This window comes from Peromyscus californicus, unplaced genomic scaffold (assembly GCF_007827085.1).
Source record: "Peromyscus californicus insignis strain IS unplaced genomic scaffold, ASM782708v3 Scaffold_7__1_contigs__length_154581171, whole genome shotgun sequence".
Lineage (NCBI taxonomy): Eukaryota > Metazoa > Chordata > Mammalia > Rodentia > Cricetidae > Peromyscus > Peromyscus californicus.
The window spans coordinates 107107576-107127558 of NW_026294595.1; the positions used below are offsets into that span (position 1 = coordinate 107107576).

At 47.8% G+C, this 19983-nt stretch overlaps 1 protein-coding gene across 1 annotated transcript in view; it reads left to right on the forward strand.

Annotated features, from left to right (window-relative positions):
- The window catches only part of Cds2 (CDP-diacylglycerol synthase 2), a 55768-nt gene that overhangs the window by 15087 nt on the left and 20698 nt on the right, over window positions 1-19983 (forward strand). Inside the window, exon 2 of the mRNA XM_052722667.1 lies at window positions 19484-19620. Coding sequence (XP_052578627.1) covers window positions 19484-19620 — 137 coding nt within the window. The remainder of the gene's footprint in view (window positions 1-19483; window positions 19621-19983) is intronic.

Genomic DNA, 19983 nt, shown 5'->3' on the forward strand with positions numbered 1-19983 from the left:
AGGCTGAAAAAAGGGTAGAGTGACACTTTATTATAAGAAAAGACTTAATTGGAGGCATTATAAGACATTTTGGTTAAATGTTGGACCTGTATTTTAAAATTATCTACTTATTTTTATAGGTATTTGTGTGGTGTGGTGTGGTGTGTGTGTGTGTGTGTGTGTGTGTGTGTGTGTGTGTGTGTAAGTGAATGTCAGATGAGTGAGGGTACCTGAGGCCACAAGAGGATGTGGGATCTGAGTTGGAGTTACAAGGGGTTGTAAGCCACACCCACAAATGGAACTAAACTCAGGTCCTCTGGAAGAGCAGCACATGCTCCTAAGCCACTGAGCCATCTCTCCAGCCCCCCCCTTTTTTTTTTTTAAAGGAAAGTATTTCTCCATTGTATTGCCACAAAGAACATATTATTAATGCAAGCTTCAAAATGTTAGTAGCTTTGGGGACTATACATTTGAAATTTCGTATACTTTGCAGAATGGATGGTTTCTCTGTTCTGTGAAATTTTTTGTGAGGATTTTCCTATGCATTCATTTACAGTGTTGACTGGGTTTTGAGTTACAAGACTTTTACTTTCTGTATAAGCTTTGACTGAGACCATGCTAAGGATAGCTTCATGAAGTTTGTGTGTTTGTCTCTGTGTGTTGTCCCAGGAAAACATTAACTGGGAAGGGGCTGCAGAGTATGTGGGCTTGGTCCACTTTCTCCCCTTTGGTCTTGCAGAACACGTCACTTCCTAAGTCAGTTTTCTCTCGGGTTTGGTGAAAGAGCCTCCCAAGGAGGGAAGCCTTCTCAGTGTCTCAGGAGCACCCCACCTTCCTCTGCACCCAGTTTTCCGGAGCGGAGGTGGTGGCGGGGCTTACAGTTCCTTGTGGCTTGCCTACTGGAAGCAGGAGCATCCTGGAGCAGTGTGAAATGATGTACCACAGAGCCTGTCTCCTGAGACCCCGATCAACCCCGCCTCTTCTGAGAAGCTCTCTGGACTCTTCCAGCCCATTTCCATATCCCTATTCTTCCCCTTTCGTCTGTGGAAATCATGTCCACACCTCCATTAGTTGGCATCTCTGGCCATCCTCTCAGCAGATGGTCTTAGATTTCTGCAACTGGTGTGTGTGTGTGTGTGTGTGTGTGTGTGTGTGTGTGTATGTGTGTATGTATGTTTGTGTGTGTTCGACTCCCAGGTTTGGCTCTCCTGCAGACTCAGTCATGAACTCCTCTCAGATGGCTGGACCGAGGTCCTAGCACGTGTAGCTTGGCAGGAGGTTGAGGTGGAGTTGGTGGTGGTCAGCTGGGAAGTAACAGCTGCTTGGCAGTGAGAAGTAGGCCTCTGATCTCGGGGGCAGTTAGTGACCGAAGTGTTGGGAAGCACTAAGCAAATGGGCTTGTCAGTGTTTTGTTTTAGTGCTGCAGTGCCTGTGTTCATGCTTCCTTAACACACTCAAGGATTTTATTCCAAAGGGCTTAGAATTTAAGAAATGAATAAGGTCAAGTAGTTCACATAGTCAGTGTTTGGACGTGCCACAGAATAGTAATTAAAAACCTAAGTTAATAAAAATGTAATTTTGAACATCAATTATTGTTCCTTGGTAGGTGAGTAGATAAAATTTAAATATTATTTCCAATTAAAATTTACCAAAATGTCCCACATTAACTGAGTTTATTAAATATAAAACCAAAACAGATTTAAAGTGAAATGCCCTTTTAAGATGTGCATCAATGGTGACATTGACTTAGGTATTTTGTTCACTCTAGGAGAGGGAATGGTGGGACCGTTTGCTGCCACTCTTCCTCTTAGTCCTACAGTGCTGCTGGGTCCCCTGTCGTGTGGTAACTTCAAGGACATTGAGGCCAGTGGGCTCTGGTCTATGTCTCCAACACAGGTCTTCCTGTTTGTCTTGCTGCCCTTCAGTTTCATCTCTTTAGAAAGTCCTTGAACGTGATTGAGACAGTCTTCAGACAGAACCTTTGCCTTGTTGGTTGTTTTTCTTCTCCTGAGGGTTATGCAGGGAAGAAGGCTTCTGTCACTTAGTACAGGTGGGCCTCACAGTGAATACAGGCTTGTCCTTCAGAGCGCATTGTATCATGCAGGGCTGGGGTGGGGTGCAGGGCTGGGGTGGGGTGCAGGGCTGGGGTGGGTTGCAGAGCTGGGGTGTGGTGCTGGTGATCACACCCATGGCCTGGCACATGCTCCCCCAGTGCTCTTCTGCTGAACTATACCCTCAAACCCAAGATTTTCATTGTAATAAAGGGTGTCTTCTGTCTGCCTGACACCCTTGTTGGCCCCCAACACTAGGATTTGCATCTGTGTATGGCAGCTTCTGTGTACATGTTATTTGGGAATAAAAGCTTCACAAAACGGTACATCCCTGGCTGTTCTGCAAGATCAGGCTGGCCTCTGTAGATGAGGCTGGCCTCGAACTCAGAGATCTGCCTGCCTTTGCTTCCCAAGTGTTGGGATTAAAGGCGTGCACCACCACCTCCCGGCTGCAAAACAGTAATCTTACTGTCTGCGAACATGTCTAAGTTTGCTGCTCTTTGATTTTATGGTATCTACTCTTTCTGTAAATCTTTGTTGACTGTAACAGACATACACACATGGTAATTTCACAGTGAGTTTTCTTAAATTAAGCACATACCATCAACAGCATCAGAACAAACAGAGCATTCCCTGTCCCTAAGGAGGCTGGCTGCCGTGGGGAGGCTCCTGTATGACATCTTCTGTTCAATGACCTCTCTCATGGGAGCAGCCTGCCTTCTGGCACTTGTGTGTGTGTGTGGCGGGGGGTGGAGGGGTAAGTTGTGACCCACTAAACTAATTTCAAGACCTAGTGGGTCTCAACTTGCTACTTGGAAAAAATTAGCCGTATTTCACCTAATTATTCTTGAAGTCGGAATTTTCTTTTTTGTAGACGAAAAAGATGAAGTCCAAGATGAGTTGGTTTCTCCCAGGATCACATGGCTTGTGCTGTTTGTCTCGTTCTCATGTTGTCCTCTTCCTGAGATGGAATGTCTTGTTTAGAAGGTCACTTGTAGCTGTTTTTGTTTTATGCTCAGTCTATCCCTCTTAATGTGCTTTCAGAATGGATGTTCATTAGGAAGACAGTTTTAGTGAACTGCCGATATTAGCACTCTGAGCATGAGTCACTTCCATTTGCTTGTTGCTTTGGTGGTGTTTTGGAAGATTTCTTGACATTTGTCCTCTGGTCTCAGGATAGATGGAAACTGCAGGGCTAGATGGTGTGGGCTGTCATGCAGGAAAAGCTTAGTGCCTCCCTTGCTTCCCTGGTGTAGCTTGTTGGAGAGATTTCTGTCTAGCCCATGTCTCAGGGGCCTCAGTGCAGCAGTCCTGTCCACCTTGCCTTCTGATTGAGAGACTACTGTTTCGAACTAGCTTCTCTGGGAGTTGGTACACCGAGAGCTGCTGAGGTCATGTCCCACAGTCTATATCCAGAAATTCCTGCTCGAGGATGCATCTAGGGACTCTATCAGGCTGGAAATGTTCCCTAACTTTGTTAATGCGTAGCTGAGACTTAGTTCCAAGAGCCTTGAATTTTCAGGTTCTTCTTCACCCATGGTAGAATTATCTGGGAGGCAGACATGGGAGATAGTGAATAAACCAAGTCCCTCCCAACATGGAGTTTATGTTCTGTTGAGTTGAAGGAGACAGATGAATGCTTACTGAGTTAATGAAGTTATACAGAATAAGAGCACATTCCTGGAGTCTTTTAATAATTTTAAAAGGGAGGCTGAACTATCTCTCCAGACCTCTTCAGCCATTTCCATGTTATAATGGAATCTGCATACTTTTATATTTGAGCTGCAGGCTCTAGATCATCAGATGAAGGATTTCCAGGTTATAAACTGTTGTATCTTTTCAGTTAACAATTAAACTTGTGAAACGTAGGTGGAGTATATGAGCGGAACCATCAGTTTCCTAATTCTTGTTTTCATAATTGAATGAGAACCCAGGCAGTTTCTGGGCGTTTGGGGCTGACCAGGATTTAGTACCTGGATGGTCCTCCTCTCTCATAAGATTTATCCCTGAGCAGTACTGATTAGTGCCAGAGGTGTAGTGTTGTGTACTGATTTCCTCTTTGCCATCTCTTCCTTCTGTCTGGCCTCAGGCTCCAGAACAGCTGGCTTTACAGGGTGGACCACTGTGCCAGGTGTTGTGCAGTGGTTTTTAACTGTTTTCTGCAGTTGTGTTGGGGTTCTCCTCATGAACAAAATGTAAATCTAGTAGGGAGGATGGTATAAGACAAGACTTTCATTTACACCGTATCCTCTGTACAGATGATTGAGACATTTTAATATGTGTGTTGCTGCAGTGGGCCTGTGTGATAAGCATGATAAATTGGCTGCTTTGAAAACCATATAGAAATTCGCACCACTTAATGTAGAATAAGGGCCAAAGAATAACTTATCATCCTCCATATATTTATTTAAGGAAGAATTTATGTTAAGACTTTATGGTTCATTTGGACTGTAGCATTTGGGTGTATACCAAATGACTTCATATCCTACAGCAGAAATCCTTGCATATGCATGTGCATTGCTGCCCTATTCACAATAGCTAACAAATGGAATCAACTCAGACATCCATTAACTGATGAACACATAATGAAATGTTAGGGGGATTTTATGCAGCTGTAAAGAGAAGTAGAATTATGAAATTTGCAAGAAAATGGATGGATCTGGGAAATATTATGCTGTGAGGTAACCCAGATCCAGAAAGACAAATATCACTTGATCTCTCTTCTATTTGGATCTGAGTTTTGAATATTTAGATTTGTATGTTTAATTTGGAATGTCTGTAGTTCCAAGAAGCTAGAAAGGGCCTATGACAGGAGAGGGGATAGCAGAACATGTGGTAGGAAAGTAGGGGCCTGAAGTACTGGGGTTACAGGCTTAAGTCATGCTGGTGAAGAGGAAGGGATGGGGAGTAGGTTGACCAAAATTAAAGATGCATGAAAAAGCCTTATAGGGATCCAATTTATAAGCTAATCAAAAATTAATTAATTAATTAATTAATTAATTAATTAATTAATTTTAAAGGAGTTTGAACCTTTGGTACCCTGCATGAGTGGACAGTGCTTTCCCCAGAAGACATGGTTATTAAATGAGAATTTTACTGAGTGTGATTGCATATGCCTTTAATGCCAGGACTTGGGAAACAGGGGGGCAGATCTGAGTTTGAGGCCAGTCAGGGTTACAGAGTGAGATTCTGCTTTTCTTTTCTTTCTTTCTTTTAAAAAAATTAAATGAGTATCTCAGTGCTATGCATAGGCTACTTATGGGATACTTTCTGTGAGTTACTGGTCAGGGAGGCACCAAAACAGCATAGGCTATGGCCATTGCTTTTGTTTGCCCACCATAACTAGATGTAAGACTCAACACACTTGGTTGCAGGACATAGAGAAATGAAGCTGGACCTGACCTAGAACTTCTTAGCTGCTGGGTAGCTTTTATAATGCTGAAAGGTGCTGTGTAGGCCCCTGGGGAAGAAATGCTACAGTACTAACCTGCCAGGCAAGATGTGTGCCTGGGTGCAGTAGTGGCATGACCAGTATAGATGTAACCAAAGCTTTGTGATTGGATTGGAGGCCTTCTCCATAGGAGAGAATTCATACCTGGTGAAGATGACCTGTTACTGTTGTCTTATTAAATGGGCATGTTGTCAAACTGTCTCCTAGATAGTTATGTTTATATCCATTGTCTTAGCTACTTCTTTATTGCTGTGATAAAATACCATGACCAAAGCAACTTGTAAAAGAAAACTTTTAATTTGGGCTTGTGATTTCAGAGGATTAGAATCCCTGGTGGCAGAGCATAGACTAAGGGCTCACATCTTGGTCTGAAAGCAGGAGGCGAGGTGGCTACATATGTATACTGGGAATGGTGAAGCTTTTGAAACCTCAAAACTGCCCCCAGTGATGTACTTCCTCCAACAAGGTCACATCTCCTAATTCTTCCCAAACAGTTCTACCAGCTGGGGACCAAGTATTCAAATGTCTAAGACTTATGAGGAGCATCTAATTCAAACCACCAAACCCATAGGTTAGTGCTGTTCTCAGTCTTGATTAGACAATGTTCTTTTTGCAGTAGGCATCAGTCAGTGCAGAGACTCATAACTGGTCAGAGTGCTGAGAATAAGTGACTGTGTGTGCTCAGCCTAAAATTGGACATCAGGGAACATTGCTGAAGAGGAGATGGAAAGTGTAAGAGCCGAAGGATGGGAGGAGCACTGTGAAATGCTGTCTTCTGGACATGACATGGCTTAGCGTAGCTCATGAACTTAGTGTCCTATGGTTACTTGGACAAGACCTGTACAAGATCAAGCCAGTCAATAATTCCAGGCTGGATAGAGAAGCTCATGAGGCTCCACCACCAGACGAGAAGGTACTGGCAACTGTGTGTTTGGCTGCTGTGTGTATGTATTTTCTTCATGGGCCAGTTGCTTATGCTCATATGGGCAATATTAGTTGTACTCAGTAGGTAAAATGAACTCCTGATGACTTACATTATTCTCAGAGGTTAGTGCACTCCTCACCAGAGAAGCTTTTTTCCCCCCTTTTTTCTATTGATGGTGATTAGTACAGAGACCAATAACTTATCAAATTGCAGTTATAAGAGAATACAGAATGTTCAGCCCCAAACAGGATGATCTGTTTCTCACCGGCTCCATTCAAGGCTCAGGGATCATGGTAGAAGAGGAAATGGAAAGATTGTAAGAGCCATAGAGGTAGTAGATGACTACAAGGAAACATTCCGGACACAGAAGGGAGTTGCATAGGAACATAGGAATCCACAACAGTTGAAACAGCATGCACAAAAGCTGTGCAAGCTCTGCCAGACAAAATTCCAGCAGCAAGGGGAGGTGGGTCTGAGGTTCTGCCCCAAGCTAAGAAGCTATTGGTAGTTGATAGCTGCAGGGAGAATCCGTTTCCTTTAAGGGTGTGGCCCCTGGTGGTTAGATCAACTTCCAGTGGAGACTATATACCCAAGAGTATATAGGCAGTATAAACTGTACTTGATGGGTTTAAAAACAGGTATTAAAAGGAGGACACAAAGTTGGGTGAATAGGGAAGGGATGAGAAGTGGAGGAGGGGGAGAATATGATCAAAATGCATTTTATAAAATTCTTAACTAATAAACTAGCAAGCAGAGGGCGTGAAGCCTGGAGGGGCACATGGTAGGAAGGTCCTGGGAGAGTTAGGAGAAGGATGATGGGAGCGAATATTACCAAGATATAGTGTAAATGTGCATGAACTTATAAAAGAATTAATAAAAACTATATAAAAATTGCCAACAGTAAATAAAGGTTTCTGAACATACCAGGGCCAAAAATTGCTTCAAAACTAAATGCAGAATGAATCTGTGGTGTTTTTGGCAGTGCTTACCCATGCTACATTGAATGACTTCACCGAAGCCTTGGTTCTGAACACAAGACAAATGCACTTTGCAGTGTACATACTGTTGCATCATGTGTTATGATGTGACATTCTGCTTGAAATGTTTTCAGTGTAGATGTAGGACTATTATGTTATACACTGATTTTTTTTTAATTTTTTTAATTTTTTTTTTTATTTTTTCCTTCTCGCTGTACAGAGTTTTCTGCTCTTACAGAAACATAATGGTTTGGGCATGGAGATATGGCTCAGTGGTTAAGAGGTGATACTGCTCATTCAGTTGCCAGCACCAATGTTGGGTGGGTTATAACTGCATAGTAATTCCAGCTACAGAGGAATCTAGTGCCCTCTATGGCCTCTGCAGGCATTGTACCCACATGGTACATACTGCCTCCCCTCATCTACTCATAGTTAAAAATAAAATCTTAAAGAGACATAATGATTTAATTGTGGGAAACAAAGAATTTTAAGCATCTTTCTTCTGTGTTTTAGCAAAAGATTTATTTTTAATTGTGTGTGTGTGTGTCTGTGTGTCTGTATGTCTGTGTGTCTGTGTGTGGGTATGTAATGTGAATGCAGGTGCTCCCAGAAGCTAGAGCCATAGGATCCTCAAGGGCCAGAGTTACAGATGATTGTGACCCACCCAACAAGGTTGCTAGGAACCAAATTCGCTGGAAGAGCCATCTTTTCAGATTCAGCTTCTTGTTTTTCTAAAGCCTTGAGGGGCATCATTAGGTGGTTTGGGAACTCACTAGTTTTTAAACACGAGTTCTCATTTAGAATGGCTACAAGAGACAAACCTGAAAGTTTAGCCAAGAACTGCTCCTAAGGGAGTTTGAAAGGCTTTAGACGTAGTATTTGGACCCTGGACTACTCTGCAAGAAGTGTAGAATGAAGGAGTATGTTAGTTACTTTTTAGTCCTGTGATAAAACACCATCTAGTAGAACGGATTTATTTGGGCTCACAGGTCCAGAGGACTAGAGTCCACGAGGATGGAGTGAAGTTGTGGCTGCTGGAGCAGCAGCTGAGAGCTTGCATCTTGAACTTCAAAGAGGAAGCAGGAAGAGTGAACTGGGAATGAGAGTCTTCTAAACGCTCAAAGCCCGCCCCTAGTGACTTACTTCCTCCAAAAGGGCACTTCCTAATCGTATCCAAACATCACCAACTGGGGACCCAGTAGTCAAATGCCCGAGACTATGGGGACATCTCATCAAACCACCTCAGGGAGGGATGAGATTAGATGTTCTTTCTTTGCTGCGGTGTCAAGAGTGGGAAGAGTGGGGTCAAGGCTGGAGGAAGGTGGCTGGTTGGGCTGTTGACATTTTTAGAGGAGGGATGATGGTACCAACTTGAATTAAGGAGTCGGAGAGTAGTAGGATGAAGTGTAGCTGGAAGCAGTTGGGGAGGTAGCATTTACAAATGTAGAGATGGGTGTGAGGACTGAGGGAGGAGCCGCTAGGACATTCAAGGTGAAAGAAAGGTTACACAGGAGGAGGAGGTTGGGAGAGGAACTGGTAGATTTGGTTTTGGACACGTGGAGAATTTTAGGTGCTTGTGGAGACCTCTGAGGGGTATTTGGACATGGATGCCTGCAGTCAAGAAGAGAGACTTGATGGCTGGAACATAGCTTAGCCGTATAGAAAGCTTGCCTAGCATGTGCAAAGCCCTGGATTTGGTCCCCAGCACCCCCCACCCCCTAAAGGAGGAGAACAGCTGGAGGCCTGAATTTGAGTGAGATTACTCAGAGCATGTCCAGTAGTAGAACAAGCTCCCGAGGAACCCCCACATTAAGGGATAGGCTGAGAAAGGGGCTGCTAAAGAGAAGGCTGGCTAAGACAGCCTGGCCAGAGAGGCAGATGGAGACCAGGAAGCTGTGCTGCTTAAAGCTGAAGGAGTTTCCTTTCCCTTTCTTTCTTTCTTTCTTTCTTTCTTTCTTTCTTTCTTTCTTTCTTTCTTTCTTCTTCCTTCCTTCCCTTCCCTTCCTTCCTTCCTTCCCTTCCTTCCTTCCTTCCTTCCTTCCCTTCCTTCCTTCCTTCCTTCCTTCCCTCCCTTCCTTCCTTCCTTCCCTTCCTTCCTTCCTTCCTTCCTTCCTTCCTTCCTTCCTTCCTTTCTTTGTTTCTTTCTTTCTTCCCTTCCTTCCTTCCTTCCTTCCTTCCTTCCTTCCCTTCCTTCCCTTCCTTCCTTCCTTCCTTCCCTTCCTTCCTTCCTTCCTTCCTTCCTTCCTTTCTTTGTTTCTTTCTTTCTTCCCTTCCTTCCTTCCTTCCTTCCTTCCCTTCCTTCCTTCCTTCCTTCCTTCCTTCCTTCCTTCCCTTCCTTCCTTCCCTTCCTTCCTTCCTTCCTTCCTTCCCTTCCTTCCTTCCTTCCCTTCCTTCCTTCCTTCCTTCCTTCCTTCCTTCCTTCCTTCCTTCCTTCCCTTCCTTCCTTCCCTTCCTTCCTTCCTTCCTTCCTTCCTTCCTTCCTTCCTTCCTTCCTTCCTTTCCTTCCTTCCTTCCTTCCTTCCTTCCTTCCTTCCTTCCTTCCTTCCTTCCTTCCTTCCTTTCCTTCCTTCCTTCCTTCCTTCCTTCCTTCCTTCCTTCCTTCCTTCCTTCCTTCCTTCCCTTCCTTCCTTCCTTCCCTTCCTTCCCTTCCTTCCCTTCCTTCCCTTCCTTCCCTTCCTTCCCTTCCTTCCCTTCTTTCCTTGAACAGTATCGGAAGCTGCTGAGCTGAGGATGGAGCGTTCAGAGGGGTTTAGTGGTGAGGTTATGTTGATGAGGGAGCTGCCTAGTGGCCTGGGCTTAGATGAAGCTGGCTTGCTGTGGTTTGAGGAATGGTGCAGCCAGGGATAGCTCCCCACTACGGATTTCTGTGGAGCTGAAGAAAGTGCATTACTGGATGAACTTTTAGAGTTGTTTATTACTGAGCCTACTTAGATGGCTGGAGGAAGTGGTGAGGGGAGGGAAGATGGAAGCAGTGGGTGGGTGGATCAAGGCCAGGCAAGCACGTGACGACCCCCATGTAACTTTCCAGGAGCCCTGGTGGGTCCATGGCCATCAGTGGTATGTCCTCTGCAAGCAAATGCCTTTACCCCTTTTACGTAGTTCTGCCTGCATTGCTGAAATGCTTTACAGGCCAATTAGGGTTTTCAAAGCTGACTGTACTTCCCACCTTGATCTTTTCTCTGAGTGCTGTTGCTGGAAGCAGAGCCTGTAATGACTTTCGGCTCAGGAAGCTGAGTGCACTTTCTGTAGATCTCAGTATTGACTGAGACTTTCGGAGGGTGGGGTATGCTATGGTGGGGTGGCTCTGTTAGGGCTCTGAAATGATGCCCCAGTCTGTGGCACTTTGGCATGCTGAGTACTTTTTACTAAGTCTCAGAACCAACACCTTCTGGTGCTTCTCTCCCGCAGTCACTCTGACCCCCTAACTGTCGTGATGCTCAGGAGACTTCTCTAATGTTTTGAAAGGGCCAGCCATATCCTCCAGCAGAGTTGCAGCTGTCACCTTCTTTTTGAAGATTCCTCAGCAGCTAGCTACTGAACCACATCACAGGAAGGACTTGACGCCATGCAGCATAGACTTTGTCAGTTAGCACCGGCTCTCATTTCCCTCAGAATCTCATGAGGAGTGCCCATAGTAAGCTTGTGGTTCGTGAGTGTTCACTTGCCTGTGATTGCCCCTCCCTCCAGAGGTAAAATCTGTATGCTGCTTTCCTGTTGATCTGTGTGGGGCAGGGAGGAAGTTCACTTTGCTTCTACAGTCCCAAACTCATAGTGAACTTATCTTTGACATTTTCTTCAGACACGTGAACTTGTCAAATGGGATTAGTACTGAAAAGGGCTAGAAGTATTTTCGTTCTTCCTATCAACACCCCTGCCCCCATACAGCACACATGCAGGCATTCATCATTTTGCCCTGTAAGAACTCAGATGGAAACCCACTGGGCTTTCCCATTGAGAAGGACATAGGGGTCCTGACATTTCTTGAGCATCCTCTGTCTAGCAGTTTCTCTCCCAGGGACCTGTCTCCATAAGTGGGGGGAGTTGATTACCCCGGCAGCTGGCCGAAGGCTTCTTTAAGATGACAGGGTTGGTTCTCAGCCCTAAGGTTATGTTTAGGCTGTCTTTGCTCCAGGAGGAGGCTTGCGATTTGCAAAAGATAGTTTGTGAGCTGTGGAGTCACTTCAGTAAGTGGAACTTACGGATTGGACTGCTGGTCCCCAGAGAGGGGAGGGCTCGGGGAGCATAGCGACCAGTGTGCCAAATGCCACCACTTGACGTTTCCTTGGGAATGAATGAAAGAATGAAGCCTAATGGGTGGCGCTGCTTGTTTCCTTGCCCCAGTTTTTAGCACTTCTTGACAAACTGGGGAAAAATGTGAAATTTTCAGCAGGATACAAAAGAGTCAGTGTCTGGTAAAGAAATGGGGTGTAGAGCAGGCCAAGTGAGTCCTACTTACCTGGATCCCAGTCCACAGGGGCTTCTGTCCAGCCCAGGCCCCAGCCACACTTCTTCTAAGAGGTCAGACTCTGTCACGTGGGGAGCTTCAAACGGTTGCTGCTTTTGTGAGTCCTAGGCAGCCCTTCATGAAATACTGGGAAGAAAACAGGGTGTAAGTCAACAATAGGGTTTCACCTAGAAAGCAGTAGCAGGCATGAGTTAGTGTAGGCTGTTTGCTGCAAGCCGCAAAAATATATAAAGTAGGAGTTAAGCTGATTATGAAAAGCTAATACCTGGAAGAAGCCAAGGGCCTTCCAGAGGTCAAGCTGAGGCTCAAGGAGTCTTGGTGATATTGGCTTTTGATTATTAGCGCCTTTAATCCCAGGAAGTGATGGCAGAAAGCAGAAAGGTATATAAGGCGTGAAAACCAGAAACTAGAAGCTTTTGGCCTGGTTAAGCTTTTAGGCTTTGAGCAGCAGTTCAACTGAGACCCATTCAGATGAGGACACAGAGGCTTCCATGATGAGGAATTGGCGAGGTGAGGAAGCTGTGGCTTGTTTTGCTTCTCTGATCTTCCAGCTTTAACCCAATACCTTGTTCCAGGTTTGTTTTTATTAATAAGTAAGACCTTCTAAGATTCGTGCTACAATGTACTTAGATTCTTTTCCTGAAAATAATTTTCGCCGTTTGTAGCTTCTCTTCTGGGCCCCTGGGAAGAAGATTATTAAGACTGGTCCATAATAATATTTGAGAACTGTTGTGGGCTGGGTGAGGTCCTTCCACAGCAGAAGCCAGACCTTGACACAGGAGCTTCCTTGCCTACCCACTGTCTCTGCTTCCTTCCACCATTTCTTTGTGTTGGAGCCAGACTTCTGTGCTGTGCTGAGACTAGTGTGGTCCTGGGGGGGGTGTGTGTGTGTGAAGTCTGGAAGGCTGGTTAGGGGCACTTTTTGAGTTTCTCCAAAAATGCCAGTGTCCTTTGCTTGGCTCTTGGAGTCCAGGACTGTACATGTGCCTTCACTCTAATTGCTACCACCTTTTCCTGAAGGGTCTGTGTGGAACCCACAGGAAAAGGCTTCCACAGGGGTGGTTTCCCCATCCTTGCAGAGCGGTGCTGTTTCCTGTTTATCAGCATCCCCACTCCTCTGGGACTGGCTCAGGGACTGTGGGAGGATGGGTGGAGGCTGAGGGGCTGCTCTGCTTATCCTCTGCTCTGGGCTCTGGGGAGTCGAAAGGAAGGAAGGCTCTTGGGAAGGAGGAGGGCCCTGGAAAGAAATGGACTTTCTAGGAGGGAAGAGGGGCCTTGGGAAGGAGGAGGGACCTTGGAAAGAAGTGGGGGCCCTGGGGAAGGAGAGGCCCTGGAAAGAAATGGGGGTCCTGAGGAGAAATGGGGGTCCTGGGAAGTAGGAGGGGCCCTGGGAGCAACCTATTCCTCATGCACTGACCTTTGCCCATCCAGGAGAGAGGCAAGAGTGGTTCCAGGAGCACTGAGTAGCAACAGAGGCAGGCTATGTGCTGTCATGTGAGCTTGCTGTACGTTCATTTGGTAGAGTCTATATAAAATCTTGAATGTAGGTTCAAGAGGGACACTGAGATGGATTGTTTGGGGCATGGAGTTTGTTTGAAGAGTTATTAATGCACAGACAGTCAGAAAACAGCATTGCATGGGCTTTGAGGAGAACTCAGGCCCCAGTACCAGAGAAAAACAGCATGGTCGGTCTGAGCAGACCACAGTACCTTTAGCAGTCCTCTCACAGATACCTATAAGCCCTCTGCTGAGACAATATCTGATTTCCTAGTTAACAGACTTCCAGGTGTCAGGATCTTATCTAGGAAGTGATAAGTGGAAGAGCATTGGCCAAATAGCCTGCTTCCCACATTCCCTGCCTCTTGCATGGGAATCAGACAGCTATGAAACCACCCCCATTCTCAGAAATGTATAAGAAATCCAGGGTCTGGAAAAATGGCTCAGTGGTTAAGAGCAGAAGAACTGGGTTCAGTTCCCAGCACCCACATGGTAGCTCACAACCATGTGTAACTCCATTTCCAGGGGATCCAACACCCTCTTCTGGTCTTCAAGGCATAAGCATGTATATGATGCACATAATGTGTGCAGACAACGAAACACTTATAAAATAAAAACAAATTTGTAGAGGAGGCGGCCCTCACTTTTGTATTGTGTGCATCCCAGTGGAGAGTGAACGCATACATGCATTGTTGCTTTAACAGGTAGCCTGCATGTGTGGCTTAAGGAATCTTCATTTTTTGTTGGGCTGCCTATATGAAATAAGGAAGCCCTGAAGGCAAATGCTGCATTTAAACAATTTGTTAGTTTCCCAGTCTACTGTTTTTCCCTCGACCCTGTCCTCCTTGGGAGTGATGCCCAGCTTGGTTGGGTGTTTAAGGTTCTCTTGCTTCTGAACTGTGTGTCTGGGGTGTGTTACTGAGAGGTGGGTGCAGGAGAGGCTGGCAGGATAGCCACAGCAGACTTTCCAAAATGCGTGAGATAAGGGAGTCTTTTCCCTGTTGTAAGACCAGGGAAGGAGACTCGTGCTAAGTGAACATGAGCCAGCCTAGCTTCCCAGACTGAAGCTGCCACCTCCTGCAGAAGGCTTTCCTGGGCATCTGTCTGTCTTGCTATCACCTGGAGCTCAGCACTTCCGAATTTTTAGTTTTGTAAATTTGTATTTATTTACTTACTGTGGGATGAGGACATGTGTGGCAGTCAGAGGACAACTCCCATGGAAGTCAGTTCTCTCCTACCCTGTGGTTCCCAGAGACTGAACTCAGGTCATCAGGCTTGACAGCAACTGTCTCTACCCACTGAGCCATCTTCCTGGCTCCACTTCTGATTTAACAAAACAAAAAACCAAGCAACCCCAAACCTTTACATTTTCATGTGTGTGCAGCAAGCCCTCGTCACTGCAGAGCAGCCCTCCAGCCCCTCAGAGAAGCCCTCCCTCCAGTCCCCCAGAGCAGCCCTCCCTCCAGCCCCCCAGAGCAGCCCTCCCTCCAGCCCCCCAGAGCAGCCCTCCCTCCAGTCCCTCAGAGCAGCCCTCCCTCCAGTCCCCCAGAGCAGCCCTCCCTCCAGTCCCTCAGAGCAGCCCTCCCTCCAGCCCCCCAGAGCAGCCCTCCCTCCAGTCCCTCAGAGCAGCCCTCCCTCCAGTCCCTCAGAGCAGCCCTCCCTCCAGCCCCCCAGAGCAGCCCTCCCTCCAGCCCCCCAGAGCAGCCCTCCCTCCAGCCCCCCAGAGCAGCCCTCCCTCCAGTCCCTCAGAGCAGCCCTCCCTCCAGTCCCCCAGAGCAGCCCTCCCTCCAGTCCCCCAGAGCAGCCCTCCCTCCAGTCCCTCAGAGCAGCCCTCCCTCCAGCCCCCCAGAGCAGCCCTCCCTCCAGTCCCTCAGAGCAGCCCTCCCTCCAGTCCCTCAGAGCAGCCCTCCCTCCAGCCCCCCAGAGCAGCCTTCCCTCCAGCCCCCCAGAGCAGCCCTCCCTCCAGTCCCTCAGAGCAGCCCTCCCTCCAGTCCCTCAGAGCAGCCCTCCCTCCAGCCCCCCAGAGCAGCCCTCCCTCCAGTCCCTCAGAGCAGCCCTCCCTCCAGTCCCCCAGAGCAGCCCTCCCTCCAGCCCCTCAGAGCAGCCCTCCCTCCAGTCCCTCAGAGCAGAGCATCCCTCCAGCCCCCCAGAGCAGCCCTCCCTCCAGCCCCTCAGAGCAGAGCATCCCTCCAGCCCCCTAGAGCAGCCCTCCCTCCAGTCTCTCAGAGCAGCCCTCCCTCCAGTCCCCCAGAGCAGCCCTCCCTCCAGCCCCTCAGAGCAGAGCATCCCTCCAGCCCCCTAGAGCAGCCCTCCCTCCAGTCCCTCAGAGCAGCCCTCCCTCCAGCCCCTCAGAGCAGAGCATCCCTCCAGCCCCCTAGAGCAGCCCTCCCTCCAGTCCCCCAGAGCAGCCCTCCCTCCAGCCCCTCAGAGCAGAGTGGCCCTCCAGTCCCTCATTCTCACTTGTCAGTTCAGAATGTGCTGCTTTGATTCTGGGCTGGAATTTGGGTCCAGGTCCCTGCCTTCCGTCCACTCAGGAAGCTGCTGTGAGCAGGCACTCTGCTTCCTCGTGTCCACATGAGCAGTCGCTTTCCCGAGTGGAAGGCCTTTGCCTGCAGGTTGAGGAGAGGCCAGAAAAGTAGCAGGCTCTAGGTTCTTGCAGGTTTCTGTTCCTTGGCATGCTTGGTCCTGACCTCCACGCATGGGCGTAAGCGTCAATAGCTGGAGAGGTGGGCAGCTCCACCTTTCCCTGCCGTTGGGTAGGAGTGTGGTGCTGTGAATGGGTTGTCGGCCTCTTGTCTAGAGGTACTCCTAAGTAGGGCTCCAAGGCCTTTATTCCAGAGGAAGCCTGAGGTTGCTCATTGGAGGCAGGTGAAACCTAGGGAGTTCCCTTCCTTCAGGCTTGATCCTTCCAGACTTACCTCATTTCTTAGTCCTTCATCCCAGTCACCCTGAGGTCTTGGTAGTGACGGCAGTCGAAGGGCTTTGTGAGAGTTCTTTATCTCCTTTTACTGACTTGTGTTTTGGGGCACCTCTTTCTCCTCCTCTTTTAAAGGGAAGTAGAATCAGGTTTGGGAAGGTGTAGTGTCAGGCTTGAGGTCCATAAAAGACCCTGGAGACTTATTTTTGAGACGGTTTTACTATGTGTCCTTGATTGACTTGAACTTCCCTGTAGGCCCCGGGCAGGCCTCAGACTCAGGGCTGAGATCACAGGATTGCAGGTATGCGCCACTGTCCCTGGCCAGAGAGGTTCTGAGCATCCTTCCCTTAGCTACCCCAGCACTAGCCTCTGTTGTTGTCCTTTCCACCAGGGCACCCAGCAGCCTTTGCGAGTCTCCTTGACAACAGGATAGATAAGCTAAAAATAACCTTGTGCTGAGCCTTCTCTGGTGCTTGGCTCAGTTCCTGGGACTTCTGGATGCTCCTAGAGTGTGTCAGTGAGTGGTGTGTGTGTGTGTGTGTGTGTGTGCGCTTACATTGTGAAGTCCTGAGGCTTGGCGTCAGAACTGGATAACCACCACGTGGCATTATTATCTTGTCTTCCAGGTAGTTGGTTGCCAGTACTGGCTGAGTGAAAATGTTACTGAGTGGGAAACTGTTGTTGGTGCCAGGACTGGACTTCCTCTAACTGAGAGGATCAGTCATGAAAGTGTTAGTGTGTCTCTGAGACAGTGGAGTAGGACACAGCTCTGGTGGAACTGGCTTCTCTCTCTTCAGGGAGTCCCTATACTAGACTGGAGGCTATGGATCCGTGGTCGTTAGGTCGTGGGCCTGCCTGGCATGTGCAGGGCCTAGCTTTAATCTCCAGCACTGCAAAACAAAGCAAAACAGCACACACGTTCCCAGAGAACGGAATCAAAGGATTCAGAGCCATCTTGGGTCAGTGGTGACAGAAGCTGTGGCTTCTCCTCACTGGGTATGCCATGTCTGTAGGTCCTTTCCCAGAGCCTGTAGGTCCTTTCCCAGAGCCTGTAGGTCCTTTCCCAGAGCCTGTAGGTCCTTTCCCAGAGCCAGCAGCTGTCTCTTAGGTCAGCAGTCCATACTAGCCAAGGCCCTCTGTGTCGGAGTTTATCACGGTTGTAAGCTGACCCAGCTGTAGCCAGCTTCCTTAGGGCAGCGGCTGGGTCTCTCGGTCACACCTGGGATTAATCCCCCCTCCTCCCCTCTATCCATTAGTAGGCCTTTTGCTGTGGGCCAGGCACGAGGAAATGAGAACACGATGTCATGGTCCAATCTTCAGAAGCTGCCTGGGAAACGGTTTTATAAAAGAACCCTCACCGGGCGGTGGTGGCGCACGCCTTTAATCCCAGCACTCGGGAGGCAGAGGCAGGCGGATCTCTGTGAGTTCGAGGCCAGCCTGGTCTCCAAAGCGAGTACCAGGAAAGGCGCAAAGCTACACAGAGAAACCCTGTCTCGAAAAACCAAAAAAAAAAAAACAACAAAAAAAAACAAATAAAAGAACCCTCATTGTGAGCAGCATTGAGAGAGAAGGTCCCAGGGCTAAGAGAACATGAGGCTGAGGGAGAGAACATGTCTATGACACAGAGTTCTTAAATAAGGGATACATTTTCTACAAACTAATAAGACAGAAAGCTCAGAAGAAAAAAGCTTACCGATAACTTGACAAACATTTCACAAAAGAAGATTACAATGGTCAATAGTTGTGAAATTATGCATGGGAGAGATTAAAATTTATTTAACTTTCAAAAAGTGATGGTTTCTATGTCATATTTCATAAGGTTTTGAAGATGTGATAACATGTCTGTCATTTTTAGTTTATTTTGTTGCGAATTTCTTTTTTTTTTTTTTGGTTTTTTGGTTTTTCGAGACAGGGTTTCTCTATGTAGCTTTGCGCCTTTCCTGGGACTCACTTGGTAGCCCAGGCTGGCCTCGAACTCACAGAGATCCGCCTGGCTCTGCCTCCTGAGTGCTGGGATTAAAGGCGTGCGCCACCACCGCCCGGCTATGTTGCGAATTTCTTAATGAAGATAAAATGAATTCCAGACAGAAGGAAAATGTAGTGGGATGAGCATGTTGAAGTTAGAAGACATAGGTTAGTACGGGACACTGGGCTATACCCTTCGCTTCCCAGAGCCCGTTTCTTGTTTGTAGACAGGGCCGACTGTCTCCTTTCCTCTCACCTCTGCTCCAGAGCTCACTGGGAGGAGGTCTGAACTTCACACTGTGTGAAGTCCGGGTTGGGGCAGTCCAGAAATTGCTAAGTGGTGCCGTTGTTCACTTCTAAGTGATCTGATTCCCCTCTACCTCTTCTCACAGCACCTGGTCCAGTTCCCCTAAGAAAGAAAAGATCTGGAAAACAGGATGGTTTGTAGGCTCAGACTAGTCTGTCGCTTGGTACTGGGGTGGAGTGTGTGGCTGGTGTACGTTTGTTTCTCCCTCTCAGGCAGGGACAGGTCTGTTCTGCAGGTGTTTCCTTTGAGGCAGCTCTGCAAGTTCATTGCAGAGAGTTTGTTGATGGCCAAGGTCATGTGTGGGGCAGGTGAGGTACCCAGTTCTGGCTAGAGCATTGACTTGAATGGACCAGAGGTGGCTTCTGCTCTGCCTGTGGCAGCTTTCACACATGCATTCTTGTGAAGTCCAGAAGTCTTCCGGGATTTGGGCGTGGTGGTATTTACTAATCTCTGGGGGCAAGTAGCCCCAAATCTGACGGCTTCTGAGAGCCTGGACAATGCCACTGACCACTCTGGAGGTTCTGAGAGTCCACAGCATGCCCTGGCACGGTAGGGGCTGCGCCCTCAGGTTCAAGTGCTGGTGGAGAGGAGTTTTCAGAAGTGGCCTGACAGGGCTGAGCCTGGGGTACTTAGACAATGGCAGACTCACAGCCAGGCCCTCAGGAAGTAGTCACAGCTGCCTTCTTTTTGCATTCTCTGGATCCAAGTGAGCCAGGTCTGTCTTCTCATGCCTCCCCCGCACCCCCCCCCCCCCCCCCAATGGTGTGCATGGCACAGATGCCTCTACTCCTGTCAGAACCCTGTCAGGATTACTGTGTCCATCTGCTCTGTCACCTCCCTGTGCCAGGTGCTCTGAGTCCTTTTCCTGTGGATCTCCCGCCATAGCTACTCACTTCTTAGTAGTTCACCCCACAGTTTTGACCTTTGCTCTTCTGTTTTTGCCTTGTAGGAATCGGAGTCAGAAGCAAAAATAGATGGAGAGACTGCATCAGACAGTGAGAGCCGAGCCGAGCCAGCTCCCCCACCAACCTCCATAGATGACACCCCAGAGGTCCTTAACAGGGCCCTTTCCAACTTGTCTTCAAGGTAACCAACCGGCTTAGTGGTGCACTGTGCCCATTGTTGTGTAAGACTGAGGTTTTTAGGGTTTCTGCTTCAAGATTTTTTTCTCTCCACATATAGCCGCTGTGAACATTTCTTTCAGTCCTCCAGGAAGAACTAAGAAGTGTCTCAGCTTAAGTGCATCAGGGGTAAAACTCCTGACTCTCAAGAAACCAGCCCTCTTAGCCCCAGCTGTGTGCATGTATGAGAAGCACAAACCCTAAGACTCCAAAGCATTTTCTGAAAGTATTTCTGTGTGCCTTCTGTGGGTAAGGGCATCGTGGATCCAGGGGTCAAAGCCTAGCTTACCATTAGCTTGCTGCAGGATCTATTTCCATTTCTCAGCAT